General features: G+C 36.0%; 2 protein-coding genes across 6 annotated transcripts in view; both read left to right on the top strand.

Moving 5' to 3' along the window:
- LOC127876447 (ubiquitin carboxyl-terminal hydrolase 38-like) overlaps positions 1-5,956 on the top strand; it is a 74,161-nt gene extending 68,205 nt beyond the window's left edge. For both annotated transcript variants that reach the window (XM_052421742.1, XM_052421740.1), the window contains exons 6-8: positions 2,866-2,959; positions 3,706-4,905; positions 5,325-5,956. In XM_052421742.1, coding sequence (XP_052277702.1) covers positions 2,866-2,959; positions 3,706-4,905; positions 5,325-5,483 — 1,453 coding nt within the window. In that variant the 3' untranslated portion in view covers positions 5,484-5,956. The remainder of the gene's footprint in view (positions 1-2,865; positions 2,960-3,705; positions 4,906-5,324) is intronic.
- A 2,560-nt stretch (positions 5,957-8,516) lies between these two features.
- Positions 8,517-10,992, top strand: LOC127876470 (uncharacterized). 4 transcript variants are annotated; one of them, XM_052421778.1, is made up of 3 exons: positions 8,517-9,395; positions 9,446-9,555; positions 9,646-10,992. In XM_052421778.1, exons 1-3 carry the CDS (start codon positions 9,207-9,209, stop codon positions 10,034-10,036), a joined length of 690 nt encoding a protein of 229 aa, XP_052277738.1. In that variant the 5' UTR covers positions 8,517-9,206; the 3' UTR covers positions 10,037-10,992. The 4 variants fall into 4 exon arrangements, with proteins under 4 accessions (XP_052277738.1, XP_052277737.1, XP_052277739.1 ...); XM_052421777.1 differs by having other exon boundaries at positions 9,446-9,841; positions 9,932-10,992; XM_052421779.1 differs by having other exon boundaries at positions 9,446-9,881; positions 9,932-10,992.
- The last annotated feature ends 7,937 nt before the right edge of the window (positions 10,993-18,929 follow it).

The following is an 18,929-nucleotide window of genomic DNA, read 5'->3' as shown; positions in this document are numbered from 1 at the left end:
TCGAAGAAGAGGGGGTATATTGTTTTTGGCCTGTCTGTCTGTCATTCTGTCTGTCCCAAAAATTTAAGGTCAAAATATGGAACTTTAAGGTCAAAATATGGAACTTTAAGTAAAAATATGGACATTTTATTTCAAAGCGGTGCAGTAGGGGGCATTGTGTTTCTGACAAACACATCTCTTGTTTGTTTTTGTTTTATGCCCCCGGTAGGGGTGCATTTAGCAGTTGAACTGTCCGTCAGTCTGTCTGTCCGTCCCAAAACTTTAACATTGGTCATAACTTTTGCATTATTGAAGATAAAAACTTCATATTTGGCATGCATGTGTATCTCACAGAGCTGCACATTTTGAGTGGTGAAAGGTCAAGGTCATCCTTAAAGGTCAGAGGTAAAAAAAAAAAAAAAAATCAAAGCGGCGCAGTAGGGGGCATTGTGTTTCTGACAAACACATCTCTTGTTTTAAGATTTTTTATAAGAAAGATAACATGATAAATTGTGATGACCTGTCAGAACCATATAAACATATCATTAAAAATGTGCATTAAATATCAGATTCATTGTTATGACAATGTCACCTTGCATTTGCAGGACTCCATGAAACCATGAGCCTGAACTGCATGATTACTGGACACACCAAGTTTGCCCCAGACTACCACTTTGGCATCTGGAAGCTTAAGTGGAGGTCATCCAATGCAGAGACCATGGAGGAGATTGCTGGTAGTGTTACAGCTTCATCAAAGTCAGGCCACAATGTTCCACAGCTGGTCCAAGATGACAACAAACCGGTTGTCTTCTCCGCTTGGAAAACTTACCTGGAACAGTTTTTCAAGCCATTGAAAAACATAACCAAGTACCACCATTTTACTATGGATCGGTCGAAACCAGGTATTGTTATCTGTAAGGAGAACATGGATTCGGAAGAAATGTGTTTCAATATATTGAAGCCTTTGAGTCCGGCAGCTGGAGAACTCCCACCCACCAAACCAGCCCCGGGCCTTGACCTGCGCAGACAGTGGTATTTGTATGACTCAATTAGCCCATTCTTCAGAGCATACAATGCCAGGGATACTGTGTGTCCAAAACCATCAAAGCCAAAAGTTAAAAACCAAGGAATGGACAGTGACAGCCTACCTAGAAAAAGGAAGCACAGCCTTTAACCGTTATCTTAACACCATGGCAATTAAAGTGTTCCTTCAGCCTTGTAGTAATACATCAAGATTTATCAATGTACTTCATCCATTTAATGTGAGGTTTTACACATGTATGTATGACAGAGATAATATTAATTTAAATATCGGTAGTGTTACAGATGAAACACAAACATTGCTGTTATGTTCAATATAAAACTTGCTATGACATATTTTTGACAAAGTGCCATTAGGTTTGTGGTCTCATCTTTTTCTAAATGTAAATATTGTTTTAAATTTTCGTTTTAAAGATGTGCATACCAAGCTATTTGAATGTGTGATCATACATGTGTTTATAATGTTTGCCATTTATTTGTTAAAAAGAGATAATGCCACCTTTATTCGATTATATAAGGCGGAAAGAATAACAATTCAAGTAGTGTTTCCATAGCAACAGGAAAATTATTAAGGTTATTTATTAATAGGTCCAGTTTACAACAACAAATAAAAAGTATATTTATATATATATTATACAGTTATAGGCTTACACTCCATGGAATCTTTAAAAAGACTCATCTTAATTTGTATGTTATGGTGAAAAAAAATTAATATTTAACACATTATAACATACTTTAAAATGTCCAAATAATGCAACCCGGTTCAGTATTGTTACTCTATGTATCAAAATTAAGGCTTTTAAAGCAGGTTCAATGTATTTCTCTCCTAACATATTTGTTTAAATACTACAAAATGTTTAGTTTTATCATTTCAACCATTTAAGGTATATTTTTACCACGGTTGCCATGGAAACCGTTTTAAGAGTTAATTTGAGATTGTTATGGAATCATCTTAAAGGAATAATATGTTCTGGGTTGCAGTAGATTTATTCCATTACTTGTTTGTTGGTTTGAAGTTGTTAACATTGAATGTTTACATTAACTTGTAAATAAATTATTTAAAAGTAACAGCTTGATGTTTCTCAGGTTTCCCATTTCTTCAGTTGCACCTTATGTAGGAAAATCGTCATAACTTTTTTATTTTTTGGATTTGTACGCTCAAATTTTAGATTTAGGTTATTGAATAGTCCTTTTGTTTGAAACAATAAAAATCTCATTTTGTGATTCTTGAGCCAGAATAGTCATTTTCCCATTCCCTCTCACATATCTATGATTAATTTTTTGTTGTTCACTTTATATCATAATACTTGCTTCTCTAGTTTCCCTATTTGCCTAAAGTAAGTATTTATTTGGCAATTTTGGAGGTAAATACCTTACAACCAGTATTGCCTATTGAAGAAGGTCATTAAGAATGAACATTAAAAAAATTGAAAGTATTATTAACAAAAGCAATGAAGATCTAATAGGTAAAACTAATCTAACACATATAATATATTTAGCTTTAATTTTCATATTAGTTTGTCCAACTGTTAAAGATTTAGTATAATTAAAAGGGTAATATTTTGATTTTCTTTTAAGTAATAATATGCAAATCCATGAATATTTATCTATTCATCAATGATTATATTTCGTGTCTTCAATGTATGTTATGAGGAGGACTGTAACAGCACATACTATTTCCATTGATACATGTATATCAGTTAGTTTGAAATAGCATTACAAATCTTTATATTTCCTATTCGATTTCTGTTTTCATAAGGGCTTTTAAACACACTTTATCTTGCCTAATATTTCGGTTTCAATGAATGAGTGTAACAAGTTTTGATATTTCCCCTGATATTTCAGTTTTCGTGAAGGTGTGTTACAGCACATACCCACCCAGGAGCAAGGTCTCATTGTGAAGCTACAGCATGTGTTTGCTTTCCTCACACTCTCTCAGGTAGCGTTTTTAGTGGTGTGTGGTCGTTTATTTTCTGTTTAACCACTTTCTACATAGAAGTTTGTAGTAAATAAACAAATTGTTCATAAATATTCGGGTCATTAGATACATGAGTGCCATAGCGATAATTCTATATTATGTAGTTTTATCAGGTTCTTATAGATTAACACAACAATATACTATTTAGCTTATGTTGTGAAGTGATCATGCATTTTTACATAAATAAGATAGCTACAAAGGTAAATATTAATGTTTAATCAATTTCAATTTAATTGAAAGTGATCAGTGTGCATTCATTGCAAACTTGATTGAAGATAAATGCCAACTTGGAGAGTAAAGGGATTGAACTCAGTTAAGTTGAAAAATGTACACTGAAAAACTTAACTCCCTTGTGCTTAAAATGAACAAAAGTATTTTCTTGTATAGTAAACCATTTTGTATGGATGGTCTTTGAATCAGTTCATTTCAGTTGTATGAGTGTTTGAATAGCATAGGGTCTGATTCTAAAATAGGTAGTTTAACTGACCATATTACTGAAATTTACTGTACATAATAAGCATAAATGTAGTCGATTGTCCAAGCCAAGATATACGAAGTTACAAAATGTAAAACAGAAATACAGAAATCCTATTGTTGAGCTTGTATTTAAAAGTGAAAATAATATATATGTATATAGTTATCTTTTAAATGTGTATTGAATATACTGCATTTACCACAAACGTTCCAAGCATGTTCTTCTTCCACAGAGACCTTCTTATGCCCCTGTGAACTTCCTGGCTGCCTCTCGGCCACCTTGGTTTATGTCTGGTTTCCAGCAGGACTGCTCAGAGTTCCTGAAATACCTTCTTGACCAGCTGCATGAGCAGGAAACCAGGCATCAGAAAAATACCCAGAATGCACTGGATGTCCAGCCAAACAGCAGTGATAGCTTGCAACAGAATGGTGGGCAAGACTCCACTCTGATAAAGGATTACTTTGGCGGTATGATGACCTCAACTATAAAGTGCTTAAACTGTGGACAGGAATCAAGTAAGAAAGAGATGTTTATTGATTTGCCGTTGGCATTCCCAGAATATGGTTCATCAGTGGGACAGAAGTCTTTGATTGGAGGTAGCAGTAGTAAATCCAAGGAACAGATGCAAGCCCCAGTGTCTGAATCCAGTACAACCACTGACGTGGAGGAACGCAACTGTCTCCACCTGAATGACTTATTGAAACATTATTTGAAACCAGAAAAACTGACTGGCGATAACAAGTACCATTGTGAAAATTGTGGTGGTCTGCAGGAAGGGGAAAGAAGTTTGAAAATTGTGGAAACACCCGAGTATCTGATTTTGACATTGCTTAGATTTTCTTACGATACGAGATTACAATCACGCTCAAAAGTGTTTCGAGAAGTGAAATATCCAAAGACATTGCTTGTACCTGTGAGTGACCACAGATCTGATACTAGTGAAGCCAAACATGACAGAAGCGTGTCGTTTGGATCAGAGATTGCCAGCCGCCTTGAAACCTGTGGTGTGGTAATGGGTTTAGACAATGCAGATGTCTATTCCCTGTGTTCGGTGGTGATCCATTCTGGGACTTCCTCTGACTGTGGTCACTACTACTGCTATGCCAGACATTCAGATCTCAGCTCTTCCTCGTTACCTGAAGCGACCGGCCAGACAACGAACGAGGATGACATTGATTTTCTTGACGACAAATGGTACCTGTTCAATGACAGTAGAGTGTCGTATGCAAGCTACAGTTCGTTTTGCAATGTGAGTCAGCGGTTCACAAAGGACACAGCCTATGTTCTTATGTACCGCAAGGTGGATGGGGACAAATTGAAGGGGTCGACGACACGGCATTCTGATCAGTCCATCCGCCTCAGTAAGACTGACACGCCCCTTAGGGAGGACCTGCGGGCAGCTGTCGTCAAGGACAACAAATCATACCTACAGGTAACCATGGTAACTTACTTGTGGAAAACTGCATGTGTTGGTTTTGAATGTGATTCAAAGCTTTACTGTAAGATTGATCAAGCCAAGATTATGAACAATATATAGTATACAGAATTGTACATTGCTCTTGTAACTTTCATGATTTTAAGATTATAACTAAACAGGTTTCATTTTGGTTTCATGTTTGTCAATTTCTCTTAAAAGAAAAACAAAGCCGTTACGTCTTTGCGGCTTTTTAAACAACAGCATAAAACAAACAAATAATCATTGATTTGCCCTTTAATACAAAGCTCATAACAGCAGAAATATAATTCTTAAATTTCTAATGCTGGTGATCGAAAAGAAATTCCTTTCTCTTCCATTTTGTAAAAACAGTTTGACTTTTATCAGGATATATGAAAACCTTTTTTGATTGTTAGGAGCAAGAGCTCAATGCCTCCAAGAAAGTGAGTCGCAAGCGCCCAAATGATTTCCAATGGTACAACTGGAAAGACGATGATGACAAGGGCGGACAGTTCGGTGGCGGAGGAAACTCGTTTGGGGACCTTGATACCAGTGGTAGCAGATTTGTCTTCTAGTCAACTTTGTACCTGTTGTTGGCATGCTGTCAGGCAATTTTTCATTATATACATTGTAGTGATATAGGCAACAACTTGAAACAGGGATATCAGAGATACAAAGAGCACATATAGGATGATTCGTAGAAGGATTCAGGGAGTATAGGAATGTGATCAAGACTACTGCAGAGACTTCATAACTTAAAAGTCAATCTCCTATGTGTCTGTCTGTATTTCTTCCTAAGTGGAGTCGGGCATAAACGGTGTCTGAGCGAAGATATCTAAGTTATAGGGCAAAACTTTTATTGTTATGTGATGTATTTCAGTGTAAAATGGTAGTACCGGTATAATATTTGTACAGAAATGTGATATGTGTTGGTGTTTACCCATGCCTGCATAAAAATTGTGTTTGACATAGTGAACATTTTCTTGGTATAAAACTTCAAAAGTGCAGTCCAAAAGTACTCTTTTACTTTGTAAAAGTGTAAATAAACTAAAATCATTGGAGAGTTGTAACTGGAAATCATTTGTGGAAGTGCTTAAAAGTATTTATCGACAGAGCTGTCATGTTGGATTTGCAGTGTACTGATATGGCAGTAAAGGATCGATTTCAAGACAGGGTGTGAAAAAAGCATACTGAAGAGCGTTCCTTTCCTGTTACATGTATTTAAATATATAATATGGAATTGTGTACAAATGGATCTAATGCGATATGTAGCCTTCACATTCAGGTTGTCTGGTCAGGAGCTGCCATGTCCGCTGTAAATCAAGCAAGGTTAAGTGGTCTCATTAGCAGACAGGGTAGCTCTCGACTTGTCTACGCAAATTCACAGCTTGGTCTGGATCTACACTGGCTGTACATTGTATAAGACCCATTTTTGCATGATGTGACTCGTATGTTCACTAGATAACAAGGATATCATGTTGTTCATTTGATCATCAATAATATTAAATGTTCATTGAAGAAAACTAAATTGTAGAGTACTCTACAAGCAGTGTAAATCTATGCATATAACATGTGTGGCAGGAATACATGTAGAATGGCTGCAGAGAAATAAAATTAAATATATAATTACCTTGAGGAGCATCCTAGTAGCGATGATTTTGGTGCATGTGTCTGCTTGGTGCAAATTAAACACAGTTTATTGTGCATTTTAATTTGTTTTATACGTGTTTGAAGCTACACGCCAGATGAAAAACTTGTCCGAAGGCACATGAGTAAACTGCCGTCCCTGATCAGCTCTTGCTATTGTCACCAACTTTTTTAGAATAGCTCTTTTTATTCAAAGAAGTATATTCTGAATATATATAAAATATTATAAATATTTGTTGACATAACATGCAGAATTGTCTGAGACATTACATTATTCATGTGGATTAAGTCATGTTTGACCTCCACAAACGTTATTGACATGCATTTGAGCTAAAGAAAATCTTTAAAAAATTAGTTTTTTTCCCTATTTGCACTCATATGTTGACAACTACATAATTCATAATGTAATTACCATAATTGTGTTGTTTATGCATGTAGACAGAGATTTTATATTCAGTGATCTGATGTGTTTGCCTGCATTGTAGCCATTTTAAAGTAGAATACACAAACAGATAAGTGGGAATATACCTATTGGTTTATTTGATGAACAAGTTTGGAGACTGAAGGCGTGCTACATTTAGATTGTTTCAAACATATGCTTGTAAATTAATTAGCTGTGCTCTGTGAAAAGGGGGTTTAATTCATGTGCGTACAGAGTCATCCCAGATTAGCCTGTGCAGTCGGCACATGCCAATCAGGACATACTTTCTGCCTTATCTGGATTTTTGCTAAGAAAAGACTTTCTGTACACGAAAAATACCAGAAAAGCAGAGAGAGTCGTCCCTGATAAGCCTGTGCAGACTGCACAGGCTAATATGGGACAACACTTAATGCACATGCATTAAACCCCCTTTTCACAGAGCATGGCCCAAATGATTGTGTTCTCCATGTATCCATGAATATAGTCATCATTTTCTTCTTTGTGCAAAATATCTCATTTTTTCTGTACATAGAATTCCATGTATATTGTAATAACACTGAATATTTGTTCTTGTTCAAATTTTGTCTCATGTATAAGCCTGACTGTGATCATAAATTTGATGAATTTATTTCTATTTTTAGCATATTCTTTTTCAGGTAACATATTTCTATTATTATTATTATTATATTTTTAAGGTGACATATAATTTATGAAATGGAAATGTTACTTAGCCAAATGTAAAACCAGAAATATGCAATGTTTTCCGAAAATGTAAGACTCCAAACTAGTTTTTATTGTATAATATATTTGTAACTTGGAATGAAACAAGTTACATTTCAGTATGATTGTTTCCGATTATGTTTTGCATAAAATCATTAGTAAATAGTCGTCACAAAGATCATTAAGCTGCTCAAAAGTATTGCTCTCTTATTAAGCAATAAATGTGTACATCCAAGCATAATAATACCCTGTCATATGAACATTACTACTTCGGGTGCTGCCATTCAATCAACAATTATGGAATGTTCCTCACAAGTCTCTGTTTTACAGGTATATTGCCTAAAATTTATGTTAAACCTACATTAATACAGTATAATTGGTTATCCATTCAAACATCATAACATACTTATGAACATTATTGAATTTCCAGCAAACACATTTTTATGTCCCCCACTATAGTAGTGGGGGACATATTGTTTTTGCCCTGTCTGTTGGTTGGTTGGCTGGTCTGTCTGTTGGTCTGTTTGCCCCAACTTTAACATTTTGCAATAACTTTTGCTATATTGAAGATAGCAACTTCATATTTGGCATGCATGTGTATCTCATGAAGCTGCACATTTTGAGTGGTGAAATGTCAAGGTCAAGGTCATCCTTCAAGGTCAGAGGTCAAATATAGGCGGCCAAAATCGCTCATTTTATGAATACTTTTGCAATATTGAAGATAGCAACTTGATATTTGGCATGCATGTGTATCTCACGGAGCTGCTTATTTTGAGTGGTGAAAGGTCAAGGTCATCCTTCAAGGTCAGAGGTCAAATACATGTAGCCCAAATCGCTTATTTTATGAATACTTTTGCAATATTGAAGAAAGCAACTTGATATTTGGCATGCATGTGTATCTCATGGAGCTGCACATTTTGAGTGATGAAAGGTCAAGGTCAAGGTCATCCTTCAAGGTCAGAGGTCAAATATATGTGGCCCAAATCGCTTATTTTATGAATACTTTTGCAATATTGAAGATAGCAACTTGATATTTGGCATGCATGTGTATCTCATGGAGCTGCACATTTTGAGTGGTGAAAGGTCAAGGTCATCCTTCAAGGTCAAGTATATGGGTCAAAATTGCGCATGTAATGTCACTTCTGCAATATTGAAGCTAGCAATTTTATATTTGAAATGCGTGTGTATCTCAAGGAGCTGCACATTTTGAATGGTGAAGGGTCAAGGTCAAGGTCATCCTACAAGGTCAAACATCATACAGGGGGACATTGTGTTTCTCAAACACATCTTGTTAAAGGTCACAATTACAAAGGATCTTATAGTTAATACAAATGTTTTGTGTTTGCTGCAAAATAAATTTCGGGAGTAAAACAATATTCTAAGCTCATCTTTCTTCTGCCTGGTTTTAATACAAGGAAATTGTGCATGAAGAATCATTACCAAGATGGTAAGAAACCGAATGATACAAAATTGAGAACATACCCAGTAATCAGAGATGTGATATGCAAAAATGGGTCTTATGTCATATGCCCCATATGCCAAGACCAGTGTAGCGCCAGCCAAGCATGCGTTATGGCGTAGTAGTGTCAGGTTTTCTGTGCACTATAAACACAAGGTTTCCTTGTCCCAAATATTTGCTTCAGACATAATTGCAGGGTTGTGCAGGCTGTCCTGGAGCTACACTGGCCACATATGGCACCTGCAGGGTTGTGCAGGCTGTCATAGAGTTACACTGGCCAATTATGGCACCTGCATGGTTGTGCAGGCTGTCCTGGAGCTACACTGGCCACATATGGCACCTTCAGGGTTGTGCAGGCTGTCCTGGAGCTACACTGGCCACATATGGCACCTGCAGGGTTCTGCAGGCTGCTCTGGAGCTACCCTGACCACATATGGCACCTGCAGGGTTCTGCAGGCTGCTCTGGGGCTACACTGGCCACATATGGCACCTGCAGGCTGTCCTGGAGCTACACTGGCCACATATGGCACCTGCAGGGTTGTGCAGGCTGCTCTGGAGCTACACTGGCCACATATGGCACCTGCAGGGTTGTGCAGGCTGCCCTGGAACTACACTGGCCACATATGGCACCTGCAGGGTTCTGCAGGCTGCTCTGGAGCTACACTGGCCACATATGGCACCTGCAGGCTGCTCTGGAGCTACACTGGCCACATATGGCACCTGCAGGCTGTCCTGGAGCTACACTGGCCACATATGGCACCTGCATGGTTGTGCAGGCTGCTCTGGAGCTACACTGGCCACATATGGCAGCCATTTACGCATTATATATGTGTAAGATAATTATCTCCTCCTGGACTGAAGTGGCCAACGACCTGAACTAATAGCTCTCTAGCTTCTTAAACTTTCAAAAGAAAGAATCACTGTTTTATGTTAATTTCAAACATCTTGGATTATGATATACAAATTGTGTGACTGCTGAAAAGCATTCAATGGTGAATAAGGGTACACTTAATGTTTTTGTGAATGCCTAACAAAATATGATATTAGCTTAAACTTTTTTTATGGTCAGAAAATTATTCTTGCTGATAATGTGATATTGTACCAAATCAGATAACTATTTATTTGATATTTTATACACAAAATTTTGTTGATAATGAACAAACTTGTTTGTTTGATGTATTTTGATGAAAACTCCAGTAAGAGAGGTATCTAAGTGCAATAGAGTGTTTAATAACTTTTGTTTAAAACAGAAATTGATACACAGCATTTGTGTCTGTTTATTTAATGTATGTTATTATTATAATTAAAATATTAGATTAAAGTTTGAAATATGAAAATGTCAAATGTACTGAAAGTGTTGTACAATATGCTAAATATTGGTAGAATAACATGATGTGTTCAACAATGGTTATGTGGATATAAGCTCTTTGGTATGTAACCTTTATGATTTAGTTCATAGTATCTTATTTTAGCCTATACCAGTTGTTCTGAGCTGATTCTCATATTTTTGTACCATTTTCAAATGGAAGTAATTATGAATGCACATTTTACTTATAGTCACAAAGATCTTTTAGGAGAAAGATTTATAAAAACAATAACATTGTTGACAAGCTTTTAAATAATAATTCAGAATGGTAAACAGCAAAACAATCCTTTTCAAGCAACTTTTAAGATTCTCATGTACATTGTTTCACTTCTTGTTGTAATATAACAAACATCAGCTTCTTTTATATTATGATGGCATAATAATCAGATCTTTAACCAGTGTTATGTTTATTCCATTAAATACTATAAATAGTTTGTTACAAACACGAGCAAAATAAAGCTTGAGAAAAATTGTCAGTTTGTTTTGTATTGATGAGCCTTAATGTATGAAACTCCAGTTTGTTGCCCATTTATAAATTGTCATACATTTAAACTGCCCATTTATAAATTGTCATACATTTTAACTGCCCATTAATAAATTGTCATACATTTTAACTGCCCATTTATAAATTGTCATACATTTTAACTGCCCATTTATAAATCGTCATACATTTTAACTGCCCATTTATAAATTGTCATACATTTTAACTGCCCATTTATAAATTGTCATACATTTTAACTGCCCAATTTATAAATTGTCATACATTTTAATTGCCCATTTATAAATTGTCATACATTTAAACTGCTCATTTATAAATTGTCATACATTTAAACTTTTCAGCTCATGCTTTAAGCATGCTCAGTGAGCTTTTGTGATTGCCTTTTGGCTGTCCTGCTTTGTAAAAATTTGCTTTTTTAACACTGTAATGGCCACATTTACTGTCCGATCTTCATGAAACTTGGTTATAAGATTTGTCTCAATGATATCTTGGATGAGTTTTTAAATGGTTCCAGTTGGTAAAAAACGTTGTTGCCAGGTGGTGGGGCTTTTTAGCTCCACTAGCCAGAGGCCAGCGGGGCTTATGTCATGGTCCTGTGTCCGTCGTGCGTGCATGCGTTAACTTTTTCTTTAAACATCTTCTTCTCCTTAACTACTTGTCCGATTCTCAGGAATGTTCCTGGGGTGAACCTCTTTCAAATTTGTTCAAATTATGCCCCGAGGAGGGTCAAAAAATTGAAAATTTGCTTATATAAGGCCTATTTTGTGAAAACTTTAAAAATCTTTTTCTCCATAACAATTGGGCCTAGGGCTACCAAATGTGGTATGTAGTGACATCTTATAGTCCTCTACCAAGTTTCTTCAAATTATGCCCCTGGGGTCAAATTTGACCCAGCCCTGGGGGGTCAGAAAATTGAAAATTTGCTTATATAAGGCCTATTTTGTGAAAACTTAAAAAATCTTTTTGACCATAACCATTGGGCCTAGGGCTACAAAATTTGGTATGTAGTGACATCTTATAGTCCCTCTACCAGGTTTCTTCAAATTATGCCCCTGGGGTCAAATTTGACCCTGCCCCGGGGGGTCAAAAAATTGAAAGTTTGCTTATATAAGGCCTATTTTGTGAAAACTTTAAAAATCTTACCGTCAATAACCATTGAGCCAAGGGCTACCAAATGTGGTTTGTAGTGACATCTTATAGTCCTCTACCAAGTTTCTTCAAATTATGCCCCTGGGGTCAAATTTGACCCTGCTCTGGGGGGGTAAAAAAATTGAAAATTTGCTATGATTAGGCCTATTTTGTGCAAACTTTAAAAATCTTTCTGTCCATAACCGTATCGCAAAGGGCTTCCAAATTTGATATGTAATGACATCTAATAGTCCTCTACCAAGTTTGTTCAAATTAAGCCCCTGGGATCAAATTTGACTGTTCCCCAGGGGTCACAAAATTGAACATATGCTTTTATTGGGCCCATTTTGTGCAAACTATAAAAATCTACTTGTCCATAACCATTGGGCCTATTTCTACCAAATTCGGTATGCAGTGACATCTACTAGTTCTCTACTTAGTTTGTTCAAATTATGCCCCTGGGGACAAATTTGACCCTGCCCTGGGGGTCACAAAAATGAACATATGCTTAAATAAGGCCTATTTTGTGCAAACTTTAAAAATCTTCTTGTTCATAAATATAGAGCCTAGGGCTACTAAATTTGGTGTGTAGTGATATCTAATAGTCCTCTACAAAATTTGTTGAAATTATTCCCCTGGGCTCAAATTTGACCCTGCCCCAGGGGTCACAAAACTGAACATATGACGTTTACCAGGGGAGATTACTGCGGTCGTGTGGCTGTGACCAACAACAACAACAACATCTTGTAAACATGAGATAAAACCCTGTCATTTAGTGCCATTTTAGATCAGATGGTGACTGCTTACACAAGAATTGAAGTAAGAAAAAGTGTTATGAATGTTTTTCTTATAAACTGAAAGAAGTAGGGCTTTATTTAAATATGTCGAAAGTGAACATATGTCCACATAAAAATATTTCGGATGACATGTTAATTTCATGTCTTTTTTTGTAGTGTTTAAACCAGTTTAATAATATCTTATTGATTAAAAAAACACAACTTCCATGAACATAATTATTTCAAGAGAAGTCAATATATGATATGGTAAACTCAAACTTTGTATCCAAGAGAAGGTGTTGGAATTAATGAAGTGTAATGTTCTTAACTATCCTATATGCTGCTTTTAAATAACTAATGATTCATTGTTCCATTTGTGAATCGGGACTCATGAATTGTGGATATGATTGTCTAACCATTTTATAATTTTCTTAATATAAGTTATGAATTGATCTTATAAGTCAAATGTATTACTTAATTAAATACATTTATAAATATAAAGAAATAATCTTTAGATTATCATAATATTCTCAGGCCTGTTAGCCTTAGGGATGTGTGGGTTGTTAATTATGCCCCCCTTGTAAGAAGAGGGGGTATATTTCTTTGCTCATGTCGGTCGGTCGGTCGGTCCGTCCACCAGGTGGTTTTCGGATGATAACTCAAGAACGCTTGGGCCTAGGATCATGAAACTTCATAGGTACATTGATCATGACTCGCAGATGACCCCTATTGATTTTGAGGTCACTAGGTCAAAGGTCAAGGTCACAGGTGAAGGTCACAGTTACTGGAAATAGGCATTTTAAGGATTTAGCATGGTTCAAACAAGGGAAACAACTACCGTTTTTGCATGTTCTTTTTGTTACAGCATTTGCCTCCCTTGTAATACATTTAAATTTTACCAAACGTAAGACTAACTGCATTTTTGTAATGCATACTACTACTACTACTGCTGCTGCTGCTGCTACTACTTCTACTACTACTAGTACTACTACTACTAGTACTACTACTACTACTACTTCTACTACTACTACTACTTCTACTACTACTTCTACTACTACTACTACTTCTACTAGTACTACTACTACTACTACTACTACTACTACCACTACCACTACTACTACTACTACACCACCACCACCACCACCACCACCATTCACAGTGACAAAAAACGTATTCACACAATTGCTGCTTCTACAACTTATAGCCCATATAGGGGGGCATGCATGTTTTACAAACAGCCCTTGTTTCTATGGGATTTTAACCACAACTGTTCATGTTTATCTCCGACACATATTTTTAGGTCACCTGTCATGAAGTGACACGGTGAGCTTATGTGATCGTGTGATGTCATGAAGCTGCACATTTTAAGTGGTAGAGGGTCAAGGCCAAAGTCATCCTTCAAGGTCAAAAGTAAAAAAATACAATCCAAGGGAAGTAATAAGCCTTAAAAGGGAGATAACATCTAAACCTGCCAAATGATATATTGAAATTTTATTTCAAAGCATCGCAATAGGGGGCATTGTGTTTCTGACAGAAACATCTCTTGTTATTTTAGTGGCTCGCGATTAAGGTACTTATGGCCAAAAATATCAAAGAAATGTTTGGGGCTGACATCAACTCATTAAGGAAATTTATGGTTTCGTAACAATAACGTCAATAACACACATACATTTTGATATTCATTCCTTTCTTCAATTTCTCAGTGATAAGACATGCATAGATTATAGAAAAGTAAATTGTCAGTTAAATTTAACCATTATGGCATCCAAGCGTAAGTTCTTGACATTGGATGAACGCGTTAAGGTTATAAGTATGTTAGACAAAGGACACAGATGTGGGAGAGTGGCTAGTTATCTTGGTGTAGACAAGACTCAAATCCAGAACATACTGAAGGGTATGTTTGGAAATTGAAATAATACATGACTTGTGAATATAAAAAAAACAACTGTGTTTTCAATTCTTTATTACATTATACATGCATAAGTATTCACTCATTTAAACAATAGAGAACATACGTAGATAAGGTACCTGTTTAAAGCCTACTGGCATATTTTGCAAAGTTTCAATCAACCCTGCCAATAAAGACCACCTGTGAACAAAGACCACAACGACCAAATCCATTGAGTGGTCTTTATTGGCAGGTTGGACTGTATTTTAACACATATCTGGTGTATTTTTATTCAAATATACAAAACCTACCACATAATTCTAACCTAATAAAACAAGAGCACCGCATAACGGGTGCCACGCTCGGCTGCGAAAGCTTGTCAGATATTTTTTTTAAGAGGTCACAGTGACCTTGTCCTTTGACCTAGTGACCCAACAAGAGATGTGTTTGTCAGAAACACAATGCCCTCTACTGCGCCGCATTGAAATACAATTTCTATTTATCATTTGGCAGGTATAGAAATCATCTCCCTTTAAAGGTTATTACTTCCCTTGAATTTTGTCCAATCCAACCAGGGGGAGGGGGGGGGTCTCACAGTCAATTATGACCATGTCAGACATCACTAACAACCAAGGCCTGTCGTTTAGAGATCATAGCCAGAGTTGATCATGTATCTATGGACATAAGTCCACAGGTATGTACTGAACATCAAAGAAATTATAATTATATCATTTAAAAAAAAAACTTTGACAAATCAATCATTTGGGTTATAAATAATCAAAATAATAAATCTGTACAGTAACTGTGAAAAGAACTTCAATTCTTGGTAAGGAAATATATAATATATAATATGAGATTTATAATTATATAAATTACTTCCCTTGAAAATAATTGTCTGTAGCAAATCTCTATTTTTAGTAGCAAATAATTAAAAGCCACTACCTTGACTGTAGATTCACCACTCAAAATGTGCAGCTCCATGAGATACACATGCATGCCAAATTTATAAAGTGGCTATGTTCAATATTGAATAATTTTCTCCCTTTTTAAAGCTAATTACTTCCCTTAAATCTGTATTTTTTACCGCAGACCGTAAAGGATGACCGTGACCTTGATCTTTTACCACAATGTGTTTGTCAGAAACACAATGCCGCCTACTGCGCCGCTTTTATTTATTTAACAAAAATATATACGTGGGCAGGTCAGATAACTATGTCCATTTAAAGCTTATTACTTCCCTTGACTTTGTATTTTGCACCTTAGACCTTGAAGGATGATGTTCACCTTGAAATTTTACCACTCAAAATTTGCAGCTCCATGAGATACACCTGCATGCCAAATATCAAGGTGCTATCTTCAATATTTAAAAAGTTATGGCTAATGTTAATGTTTTAGCACGACGCCTACGGCGGACGACGAGCTGGCTATGACAATAGCTCGGGTTTTCTCCGAAAACAGCCTCTCTAAAAAGAACAATTAACAATATCATGAGCCAAATGTCAGTAATAGGTTTATACATTATCTTGTCACTAAAATGTCTCTAAATAAATCCTAGTTTTATGATAGACAATAAATATGACACAAACTATATCATATTTCACAACACCTTGTCCGTATTTCTCTAAATGGAATTGTAAAATATGTTAACTCAATACCATTAATAAAGTAACTTTACATGACTTAATATAATATTCCCAAATATATGGTATGAAAATGATACATTATATAACAATATTATTTTATGATTTAACACATAAAAATGAGCTTGAGACAAAATTTCAAATGATTTAAAAATCTACACTAATCCGACAATAGTCATATTTGAGGGATACATAAATTATTAATCATAACAAAACACTAAATTATGACTAAAGGATAAATTTAACAAGTTGTATCACAATTCAAATGAACAATTTATTAAAACACACACATAACAAAAGCCCAGCTAGGATTTTGGAGGGGCAGGGTGCTAATTTGTCAACAGTGCACTAAGCGCGTTTGGTCATATTATTTCTGAGGCATTTTTCAGTATAGCATGTTCTATTTCTTCTCATATTTCACATGAAATGTATTTTCATTTTTTAAACATTGTTTCTTTAAACAATGAAACAAATTTTACAGTGAAAATTGAATGTATTTATTCAAACTTCAAATTATATTTCCTTTATCATAATGTGATCAGATCGAATAAGGGCATGGTGGAGTCAAAAGGGCAGGGTGGGGCCTTGGGGCTGCAAGGTGCTGTGCCCCTCCATTTAGGCCTGGCTGGAACACTTGATTATCAGCTAGAAATTAAAAACTTAAAAAAAACAACAGACATGCAAAACGAGAGTGGTTGACAGCAGTTGTTTTGCTCTAACAGATGTCAAGGATCAAGTGAACAACAATTATTATTAAGTAAAACATGTATATGCATGGTCTAACTAAACATAAAGGCCTTGTAAATAGCTACTCTAATAATCGTTATATTGATTTTATTCTTATGATTTATCATCACTTTTAATTTTATTAATAATATACAATAACCAAAAATCAAATATGTAGCAAGAAGTTTTATCCAGTAACAAGTCAACAAAAATAGTTTTTTATAGCAAACAAACCAGCATATTCTTAAAATACTTATGGAAAACACATAAAATTGAAATATAATAATACAAGGGCTGTTTGTAAAACATGCATGCCCCCCATATGGGCTGTCCATTGTACTGGCAGCCATTGTGTGAATACGACTTTTGTCACTGTGACCTTGATGTCACTGTGACCTTGACCTTTGACCTAGTGACCTGAAAATCAATAGGGGTCATCTGCAAGTCACGATCAATGTACCTATGAAGTGTCATGATCTTAGGCAAAAGCGTTCTTGAGTTATCATCCGAAAATCATTTTACTATTTCGGGTCACCGTGACCTTGACCTTTGACCTTGTGACCTCAAAATCAATAGGGGTCATCTGCGAGTCATGATCAATCTACCTATGAAATTTCATGATCCTAGGCATATGCGTTCTTGAGTTATCATCCGAAAATCATTTTACTATTTCGGGTCACCGTGACCTTGACCTTTGACCTAGTGACCTAAAAATCAATAGGGGTCATCTGCGAGTCATGATCAATCTACCTATAAAGTTTCATGATCCTAGGCGTATGCGTTCTTGAATTATCATCCGAAAATCATTTTACTATTTCGGGTCACCGTGACCTTGACCTTTGACCTAATGACCTCAAAATCAATAGGGGTCATCTGCGAGTCTTGATCAATCTACCCATGAAGTTTCATGATCCTAGGCGTATGCGTTCTTGAGTTATCATCCGGAAACCATTTTACTATTTCGGGTCACTGTGACCTTGACCTAGTGACCTCAAAATCAATAGGGGTCATCTGCAAGTCATGATCAATCTACCCATGAAGTTTCATGATCCTAGGCGTATGCGTTCTTGAGTTATCATTCGGAAACCATTTTACTATTTCGGGTCACCGTGACCTTGACCTTTGACCTAGTGACCTCAAAATCAATAGGGGTTATCTGCAAGTCATGATCAATGAACCTATGAAGTTTCATGATCCTAGGTCCAAGTGTTCTTGAGTTATCGTCTGACAACCACCTGGTGGACGGACCGACCGACCGACCTACCGACCAACCGACCGACATGAGCAAAGCAATATACCCCCTCTTCTTCGAAGGGGGGCATAATAAATATAAATAGTTTTTTACACACGCGCAGGGGCTGTTAGGAATGGATTTGGGATGTTGTACACATACCTTGTCTAACCTTAAGCAGAAGACATTATGTACAAGCAACAATTTAGAAAAAGGACATGTCATTTGTACACATGCTAATATTGCAAGCTTACTTAATGATTCATGACATGAAATCTTTTGCTTGCTTCATGGCCCCTGTTTTAAGGGGTTTATTATTAAATGTGACAACATGTGAATAACTGAGATGAAGAAAGCTTGCAAAGTAATTGTCAGCAGTATCAATTTAACATCCAAAACATAAACTGATAACATATTTAAGTATATCTGGGATTATAAAATGCAAGCGCCCAGGTAACTGCCAAACTGCATTGATCTGGTGTTTTGTCCTCATAATGATCCCAATAGCTAATTGAAGTAA

This window comes from Dreissena polymorpha, chromosome 4 (genome assembly GCF_020536995.1).
Source record: "Dreissena polymorpha isolate Duluth1 chromosome 4, UMN_Dpol_1.0, whole genome shotgun sequence".
Lineage (NCBI taxonomy): Eukaryota > Metazoa > Mollusca > Bivalvia > Myida > Dreissenidae > Dreissena > Dreissena polymorpha.
The sequence above is the reverse complement of the archived record's forward strand: the minus strand, read 5'-3'. Positions and strand labels throughout refer to the sequence as shown.

Coding starts and splice junctions, on each gene's coding strand:
- LOC127876470 (XM_052421776.1), top strand. CDS start 9,207: ATGGGTCTTATGTCATATGCCCCATATGCCAAGACCAGTGTAGCGCCA. Junction 9,396..9,445: donor ACACTGGCCACATATGGCAC/CTGCAGGGTTGT, acceptor CAATTATGGCAC/CTGCATGGTTGTGCAGGCTG.